We start from the raw sequence: 10,075 nt of genomic DNA on the forward strand, positions 1-10,075 counted from the left end.
TATGGTAGATCCTGGTCTCTATGGCCCTTGTGCTTAGGGCCTGTTCTAGTGCTGCCATGATTAGTGCTTCTGTGCTGTCTGTCAGTCCAGCGTTTTCCAGCCATTGGTAGGTGTTCTTGATATCAGCCACTTCCTCTATTTGACAGTGGTACATGCCATGTTGGGGTTTGACCTTCAATGTTGACTGCTCCTCTTCCTCTTCACTATCAGGTTTATATATATATGTATATATATATATAAAAAGTCTTACATCCCTTAAAATCAAGAGGGCCTTGCAACCCCCCATGAAGCTTTGGCGAGCCCTAGTGGGGGTTAGGGTCCCCAGGTGGGGAACCAATGCATATAATATATATATAGGATATATATAAGTATATATGATATATATATATCCTATATATATCATATATAGGATATATGATATATATATACTATATATTTCCCATGAAGCTTTGGCGAGCCTTACTGGGGGTTAGGGTCCCCAGGTGGGGAACCAGAGCATGTGCATGTGACAGTGGCCCATCAGTACACACCTGTACATGTGACAGTGGCCCATCAGTACACACCTGTACATGTGACAGTGGTCCATCAGTACACACCTGTACATGTAGCAGTGGTCCATCAGTACACACCTGTACATGTAGCAGTGGTCCATCAGTACACACCTGTACATGTAGCAGTGGTCCATCAGTACACACCTGTACATGTGACAGTGGTCCATCAGTACACACCTGTACATGTAGCAGTGGTCCATCAGTACACACCTGTACATGTAGCAGTGGTCCATCAGTACACACCTGTACATGTAGCAGTGGTCCATCAGTACACACCTGTACATGTGACAGTGGCCCATCAGTTCACACCTGTACATGTAGCAGTGGTCCATCAGTACACACCTGTACATGTGACAGTGGTCCATCAGTACACACCTGTACATGTGACAGTGGTCCATCAGTACACACCTGTACATGTGACAGTGGCCCATCAGTACACACCTGTACATGTGACAGTGGCCCATCAGTACACACCTGTACATGTAGCAGTGGTCCATCAGTACACACCTGTACATGTAGCAGTGGTCCATCAGTACACACCTGTACATGTGACAGTGGTCCATCAGTACACACCTGTACATGTGACAGTGGCCCATCAGTACACACCTGTACATGTGACAGTGGTCCATCAGTACACACCTGTACATGTGACAGTGGTCCATCAGTACACACCTGTACATGTGACAGTGGCGCCCCTCAGTGGCCAGACACGGTCAGTACAGAGGACGGACGTGCAGCAGACAGCCGGTAGGAGAGGTCATCATCACCGTGTTCAGCACCAGACCTGAGACAGACGGCTGTTCTCCAGTCCGGGCCTGATAAAACAGGCTGTTTATACTGTTATAAAGCATCATGAACAGGCCTGTCTGTTGACCTTCTGGTAACATCACTGAAGATGCTCCATGCGTGTTGCTCTGTGCTAGAAGATGGCCGAGTCGGATGGCGGGGATTTTGCTTCCAAACAGCCGCAGAGCAGGTGAGTGCAGCGGGGTGAGATGTGGTGTGTGTCCGGTGGGGCTGCACTGGTTGTTTTTAAGGCTCCACGGCTCCGGGACTGCAGCCCTTGTTCGAGCCCGCTGGAGCGAACCGGCGTCCAGGCTTGACTCCAGGAAACACCGAGGATCTGTCCGGGGCCTCGGGGCATCCACTACTGCCTGCTCTGTGTTTATATGTCTGTGACCAGCTGGGGAAATAAAGTAAAGACCTAACAATGTTGTCCATTTAGAGAGTAAACACACTGAACCCAGACTGCTGTTTTATAGCAGGACAACTTCAACACATGTGTTGACTCTTTGGTAAAGTATGTCTCTTATATTTGAATGTCTAAGTTAATACTTTCAATACTTTTTTGGCAATGTTGATAATAACAGCCTTTCTAGTTAATGTCACTGTTATGATTAGTTTACAACAGTAAACCTTCAAAACACATTCAAAGTTAGGTGCAGACAACAATGTAACATTAATAGACAACTATGTAACATTAATATACAAATATATAACATTAATAGACAACAATGTAACATTAATAGACAACTATGTAACATTAATAGACAACTATGTAACATTAATATACAATTATGTAACATTAATAGACAATTATGTAACATTAATAGACAACTATGTAACATTAATATACAATTATGTAACATTAATAGACAACAATGTAACATTAATAGACAACTATGTAACATTAATAGACAACTATGTAACATTAATATACAATTATGTAACATTAATAGACAATTATGTAACATTAATAGACAACAATGTAACATTAATAGACAACTATGTAACATTAATAGACAACTATGTAACATTAATATACAATTATGTAACATTAATATACAACTATGTAACATTAATAGACAACAATATAACATTAGGCCAAACTGGAAACATTTTGACATATAAAGTTGCAAATTATTAACAGAAAAGTGAAAGTCTGTTTAGCCTACTTTTTTTTTTTCTTTTTTTTTTTTTATTATTATATTTGATCACTTTTATCACAATTTCAATATAATCAGATACAACACCTTGACTGATGTCAGTGCTGTAGAGAGCCAGACCGATACTGGATTTTTTAACCAGATCAACCATTAATATTTCATCCAGTTCATACAGTGTAATATAATTTATGACAGTGATTCTATTCTGCATAGAAACAAAGTGAGACATTTAAAATTATTTGAACGTTCTGTCTAAAATATCACTTATGCCTTAACATTTACATATCGTAAGAATAATTGAAATAAAATATGTTTTGTTGTTCTAAAATATTCTCAAAATTTTGCACAGAAGTAACCTAAACGGGCTGAAAACAAATGAAAAAGTAGCAGATATTTTGACATGTCATAGCAGGAAAAACGTGGGTATTATTAATAACCGCTTCATAGGTGTGCCTGTTCTAGTGCTGTGTTATTGTGCAAGTTAGCATACATCACTTAAATTTAACAGACCCACCATTAATATTATGAAAAAGGTTTGTTTTTTTTGATGAGAGATTAAAAATCCAATTATTAATATATCGATATTGTGATATGAGACCAGATTAGATTTTAGATAATGCGATATGGCACAAGTGTTGTCTTTTCCTGGTTTTAAAGGCTGCATTACAGTAAAGTGATGTAATATTATGAACTTGTATTATTTGCCTTTACCCACTTAGTCATTATATCCACAATACTAATGATTATTTATCAAAAATATTGTGTAACTATTTTGTGGAAGCACCAATAGTCAACCCTACAATATCATCGCAATATCGGTATCAAGGTATTTGGTCAAAAATATCGTGATATTTGATTTTCTCCATATCACCCAGCCCTAAATATCAGGCCTATCAGCCGATAGTTTAATGTAAGCGCACAACATTTTTGGATCACATTTCCCACAGTCACCGTAGGAAAATCACAGGTGTAAATAATAAATTTCGATTTGATTCAATTGCGAGCAATATCATATGTCCATTTAACACAATTAGTTACATTTACATTAGGGCTGTCAATCGATTAAAATATTCAAACGCAAATTAATCACACATTTTTTATCTGTTCAAAATGTACCTTAAAGGGAGATTTATCATTGGAAATATATTGAAATCAATTAACACAAAACAACGACAAATATTGTCCAGAAACCCTCACAGGTACTGCATTTAGCATAAAAAATGTGCTCAAATCATAACATGGCAAACTGCAGCCCAACAGGCAACAACAGCTGTCAGTGTGTCAGTGTGCTGACTTGACTATGACTTGCCCCAAACTGCATGTGATTATCATAAAGTGGGCATGTCTGTAAAGGGGAGACTCGTGGGTACCCATAGAACCTATTTTCATTCACATATCTTGAGGTCAGAGGTCAAGAGACGCCTTTGAAAATGGCCATGACAGTTTTTCTTAGCCAAAACTTTGGAGCATTATTTAACCTCCTTCGCGACAAGCTAGTATGACATGGTTGGTACCAATGGATTCGTTTGTTAGTTTCATATGATGCCAGTATCTTCACTCTAGCTTTAAAACTGAACCCGGTACAACCTACGGAAGATCAATTGTGTTATTGCGTAAAAGAATTTTGTGGCGTTAAAACAAATTTGCGTTAGCGCGTTGTTAACGCGTTAACTTTGACAGCCCAGTCCCTTTTTGGATTTAGCTCTTGAAACACTTCTTATTGAGGTTGCAACAAAATTAACGATTAAGATGAGGAGAAAGAAACACATTATGACGTAAGATGACCACAATGACTTACATAAGATCAGCACGTACAGTAGGTCTGGAGAGTATGGAAAAGTTGAGGAGAAAAAACCTTTCGGGAGTGTTGGATATTACAGGCCTAAATGCTTCAGTGCTTTACTCCATTTTAATTTAATAATTCATGACCTAATTTCTGCCCAGTATTAAACTTTGATCTGACTATGAAATTGTTGGACTTGAACAATAGGATCCCTTACATGTGGTGTGTTTTATCATCTGTAATCTGCCTTCTATGTGATTGGATGACATTTTTGGGTCTCATTTAACAAAGCAGGTTGGCAGAGGAAGTGCCGACAGCATGACAGCTGTCACAGTACAACTGTCTGATTTAATTTCTACTTATGGTGTTTAGTTGGGAAAATATTTCTATTTGAAGTGTTGTTTAATACTCTTCTATGTGTTTTTTTGACATTTCTGTCCCTGGTGATGTCCCTTCTGCCCAATGCAATGGGGTTTTCTACCCCTACATGTTGTTCCTGCACACTGATGATTTGTTAAAACATGTGGTAGTGGTGTTTCCACCTACCGCTATACTGACAGATTAATTTCTGTTTTCTCTGTGCAGCAACAGATGCATCTAAGTCAGTCTAAACAGAGCGATGACATTTCTATTGATAGCAATGTTGTTTCTCTCCTGTGTGCAGATTTGCTCTCACTAATGCAAAGACACTGTACGCTACAGATTGCATTTCCCCCTGGCCGACAGATTAGATTAAATTTCCATCACAGTATTGTTGTGTGCATCTGCGCCTTGAGTTAACACCAGACATTAGATATCCACATACAGATCACATTTTAATATTCCTGAGCTATACAGCCTGCTCGGCCAGAATATTACAGCTTGTAGCTGTATACGTTATATTGAACAAGTCTCCAAGTTAAGAATTTAAGCCCTGGAAAATATAAGTGAGTTTTATTCTGTAGGATCCCTTGATTTACTGATTGTGACAAGGCCCTTTTTTTCTTTCCAGTATGGCTAACAAGAATAGCACCCTGCGCTGTACATTCTCGGCCTCAAGCCACAGCGCCACCCTCCTCCAGGGCTTGTCGGTCTTGCGGGCTCAGGGCCAACTGCTTGACGTTGTGCTGGCCATCAATGAGGAGCGCTTCCAGGTCCACAAAGCTGTGCTGGCCGCCTGTAGTGATTACTTCAGGTTAGTCTGAATCACAAGACTTCTCACCGTCCATTTACATTTTAAATTGGAAGCACTTAGCCGATGCTCTTATCCTTACACTGAGTGCACTGTTAGAGTTCGCTGCAGTTCACAGATCAACTATATTAAAAGATTAAATTTAGTTGGGGGAGGAAGGTAAAAGAGGGAGAAATGCGAAATGATGCACTCACTTGCTCTTGTTTTCTTTTAGGGCTGCAACTAACGATTATTTTCATTCTCGATCAACCTGTCCATTATTTTCCGGATTAATTGATTAGTTGTTTGGTCTATAAAACGTCAGAAAAATCGATTTAATAGTTGACAACTAATCGATTAATTGTTGCAGCTCTATTTTCTTTCATTTTGTTTTTAATCTGAGCCTTTATACTTCACTGAATTTATGTTTACAGAGATGTCGGGAAGATTTATTACAGAAATGTAAAGTGAGGACGTTTTAAATTAGAAATTATTCAGCATAAATTAGATAAGTGAACAAATGGGTTACATATAAATGTAAAATACTGATATGTTCCTTTCTGTGCCATCATCTTTTTATGTACCTCTCTGTAATCTTGAGATACTATCAGTGCAATGTCAACCTAATGTCTAATATATACTATATTGTTAATATTTAATTGATTATGTGAAACAGGTGTGGTATTGTCACATGTGCAACTCTCTGCACTCATCAGAAGTCTGAAGAAGAGCCTGGTGCTTGAAACGTTACAGTATAATAAAAATCCCTCATGCGGGAGCTATTTGGTGTGCGGAGCTATCTGTTTTATTCTGACATAAAAATATAACCAAATATACTTTTCACTTTGTTTCGCATACTTTTCTCATTAGATAGTAGTTTTCAGTTCATCTGCCATGGAAACCTAAACAAAACAGAAGTCCAGAAATTGGAAAGCTTTTTCACATCATACAAGTGCTCTGACTTAGTTATGGAAAGTTGTACAAAATTCATGCCTTGCATTTAGAAGAGATGGATTTATAATTAAATGTTATGTAGTTCACGGACCTCTTGTTGTGTTACAGAGCAATGTTTACCGGAGGCATGAGGGAGTCAAATCAGGACACCATTGAGCTGAAGGGTCTGTCCGCCCGCGGGTTGAAGCACATCATTGACTTTGCCTACAGTGCAGAAGTCACTCTAGACCTGGACTGTATTCAGGATGTCCTCGGAGCAGCGGTGTTTCTGCAGATGGTCCCAGTCGTGGAGCTCTGCGAAGAGTTCCTCAAGTCAGCGATGAGCGTGGAGACTTGCCTGCACATCGGCCAGATGGCCACCACCTTCAGCCTGTCTTCCCTCAAAGAGTCGGTGGACGCATTCACCTTCCGCCACTTCCTCCAGATTGCGGAGGAGGAGGACTTCCTGCACATTCCCATGGAGCGCCTCGTCTTCTTCCTGCAGAGCAACAAGCTGAAGAACTGTAGCGAAATCGATCTCTTCCACGCCGCCATCAGGTGGCTCCGGTACGACGAGTCTCGCCGGGCCCAAGCCAGCAGCGTCCTCTGCCATGTGCGCTTCCCGCTCATGCGCTCCTCGGAGCTTGTGGACAGCGTTCAGACGGTGGACATCATGGTGGAGGACGTGCTGTGCCGCCAGTATCTCCTCGAGGCCTTCAATTACCAGATCCTTCCCTTCCGACAGCACGAGATGCAGTCTTCACGGACACTCATACGCTCTGACGTCTTGTCAGTCATCACCTTTGGCGGGACGCCCTACACCGACAACGACCGCACCGTGAGCACTAAGGTGTACCACCTCCCTGACATCGCTTCCCGCCAGTTCAAAGAGCTGACAGAGATGGAGGCGGGGTGCAGCCACGCTTGCGTCGCCGTACTCGATAACTTTGTGTACGTCGTCGGTGGACAGCACTTACAGTACCGCAGCGGCGAGGGGGCGGTGGACAGCTGCTTCCGCTACGACCCGCATCTGAGCCTGTGGCTGCGCATCCAACCTTTGCAGGAGGCTCGTATCCAGTTTCAGCTCAACGTGCTGCGCGGACAGCTGTACGCCACTGGAGGGCGCAATCGATCCGGCAGTCTGTCATCTGTAGAGTGTTACTGCCCAAAGAAGAATGAGTGGACTAATGTGGAACCATTAAAACGCAGGATTTGGGGTCACGCAGGGACACCCTGTGGAGAAAAGCTGTATATCTCAGGGGGTTACGGCGTCTCGTTGGAGGACAAGAAGACTCTTCACTGCTACGACCCGGCGTCAGACCAGTGGGACTTCAGAGCTCCCATGAATGAACCCAGAGTGCTGCATGCCATGATCAGCACCAGGGATCGTGTTTATGCTCTGGGCGGTCGCATGGACCACGTGGACCGTTGTTTTGACGTGCTCGCGGTCGAGTATTACATTCCAGAGAACGACCAGTGGACCACCGTCAGCCCCATGAGAGCAGGCCAGTCTGAGGCAGGCTGCTGCTTACTGGACAGGAAGATCTACATCGTCGGAGGTTACAACTGGCACCTGAACAACGTCACGAGCATCGTGCAGGTGTACAACACAGAGACAGACGAGTGGGAGAGGGATTTACACTTCCCAGAATCCTTTGCTGGCATTGCTTGTACACCAATTATTATTCCACAAAACACTACACAACGCTAACCCTCTGACCTGTGACTGTGAAGATTTTATTCCATGTGCTCTTTCTGCCGACCGTTGAGTCAACACATTATGTAAGCTACTGTGTGTGCGTGCGTGCGTTCATTCATTTGAAGGAATGACCTGAAAAGCTACAAAGCAACATTACTCAGATTAGTGTATTATTTTCTGTCTTTGTCTTGTTTTGGACAAGATGTGTTTAATCAACAGACAAACCTTCATTAATGGAGTAAATTTTGATTCGAAATTTCTTTCATGTGAAAACTCTTAAGGATCTGAAACCGATTATGAAACCGATACCAACTTTTGAAATTACAATTTTGATGCGTTCTAGGGGAAAAGCCTATAGCAAGTTGATGCTCCTGTGTGAATTCTATAATGAATTGACTGGTATTATCTCCAAATGAACTGTGAAGATATAAGTTCTCTTCCAGAGTAGCATTACCTACATTTTATAGCACTTCTTATCTGAAAGATAATCATAATTCAGTCTGTAAAGGTGTAATTTTACCAATCAAGGGCTGAAGTTACAGACGGCACAAATTCTCTCATTTTTGAATGAAAGTTTGCAACGGTCAACTTTTATAACATTAGACATTTTGATTGTACAGTTGTGAATGTTTTATTCGTCTGCTCCTTTTTATGTTGTAATATTTTCTTTATTATCATTTTATTATTCAACCATGATGACTGAAAATCTCACTGTTTTATGTCTTCTCAAATGTACTAACCAACAAACCACAATGCACAGTAATGATTGCACAAATGAACACGAGTAGTGTTTGTGTTTTAACTTAGAATCACATATTCCATGTGGATGTTATTAATGTGTGTGTGTGTTTTTTATTGCTACTGCCCTTGTGTTTCCTGAGCTGAACCCCCTACTGGCACATTAATTGTTCTCTCAGTCAACACAACAAACCAGTTTGGACCTCTTAAGGCAGCTACATAAATCATTCATGTGTGCGTCAAGTGTAATGTCAGTGTGTGCTGCTCTTTATGTTAAACAACTGTACCACACACTCTTTTGTCCCCTGACTAACACAGTATGGGGATACAGGTTATGTGTATTAATGCAGATTTAATATATAAACTATCCTCAAAAAATCAAATCCACAGAAAAGCTACTTAAAGTATCCATTGCTGCACTTTTGAAAGCCGTATTTATCAGACGTCTGATTCTGCTGCTGACGTTATCGATGTACTTGATGTGTGTAAGGAAGACGCAAGCTTAAAGTCTTTGTTTTTCCTTTTTAAATGTGATCATCTACATGATGGTGTCCATTTTAAACTCTGTCTCTCCCGTTGCCTTAGTGTGTGTTTGTCTTGTGTTACTTGTACCGGTAAAAGCACATGATATCATTAAAGTGCAATATAAAGGAAACCGCTGTCGTCAAAGGGGAATGTAGACATTTGTGAAGCTTTATGTGCATCCTTTATTAAAGGTGTGTCTTGTTTTAAAAATACCCTTCAGGTGCTTTTTCTGTTCTTATTTTGATAGGATGATTGATTTTGACAGGTCGAACTGTTTGTATCCATCCAGATTGTTGAGGGAATTTGGAAATATTTGCTCAAGTAAGGTGTGGCTATATTTCACCACCATAAAATGTTCAGGGATTTTAAATGTATTGGGATGCAGGCTCTGCAATTTTTTAAAGATCTTTTTTGGCATTTTGCCTTTATTAGATCATGACAGTTTAACAGACAGACAGGAAACCAGGAGCAGAGAGAGAGAGGGGTACGACATGCAACAAAAGTCCCTGGCCAGAGCTTAACTGGGAAGTCTGCGGTTATGTTGTGTGTTTTAACCATCAGGACACCCCAGGCTCTGTAATTGTACTAGTTTAACTCCCTTAAATACAATACAGCTCTGGAAAAAATTAAGAGACCTCGTTCCCCAACTCTGAGGAGTGTTTTTTCCAGCAGGACAATGCTCCATGCCACACAGCCAGGTCAGTGAAGGTGTGGATGAAGGACCACCAGATCAGGACCCTGTCATGGCCA

At 41.1% G+C, this 10,075-nt stretch overlaps 1 protein-coding gene across 2 annotated transcripts; it reads left to right on the forward strand.

The window, feature by feature from the left end:
* Window positions 1–1,256: 1,256 nt before the first annotated feature.
* On the forward strand, window positions 1,257–9,537 carry klhl26 (kelch-like family member 26). Of its 2 annotated transcripts, XM_037771032.1 has the most exons (3): window positions 1,257–1,527; window positions 5,272–5,454; window positions 6,493–9,537. In XM_037771032.1, the coding sequence occupies exons 1-3, from the start codon at window positions 1,478–1,480 to the stop codon at window positions 8,072–8,074; spliced, it is 1,815 nt and encodes a 604-aa protein (XP_037626960.1). In that variant the 5' UTR covers window positions 1,257–1,477; the 3' UTR covers window positions 8,075–9,537. The 2 variants fall into 2 exon arrangements, with proteins under 2 accessions (XP_037626960.1, XP_037626961.1); XM_037771033.1 differs by lacking the exon at window positions 5,272–5,454.
* The last annotated feature ends 538 nt before the right edge of the window (window positions 9,538–10,075 follow it).

Source organism: Sebastes umbrosus, chromosome 5, assembly GCF_015220745.1.
Source record: "Sebastes umbrosus isolate fSebUmb1 chromosome 5, fSebUmb1.pri, whole genome shotgun sequence".
NCBI classification, from domain to species: Eukaryota; Metazoa; Chordata; class Actinopteri; order Perciformes; family Sebastidae; genus Sebastes; species Sebastes umbrosus.

Excerpts from the sequence above, each read along its gene's own strand:
- klhl26 (XM_037771032.1), top strand. The coding sequence starts at position 1,478 with ATGGCCGAGTCGGATGGCGGGGATTTTGCTTCCAAACAGCCGCAGAGC. Across the intron at positions 1,528-5,271 it reads TCCAAACAGCCGCAGAGCAG|TATGGCTAACAAGAATAGCA; the intron begins GTGAGTGCAGCG and ends TTTTCTTTCCAG. Across the intron at positions 5,455-6,492 it reads GCCTGTAGTGATTACTTCAG|AGCAATGTTTACCGGAGGCA; the intron begins GTTAGTCTGAAT and ends GTTGTGTTACAG.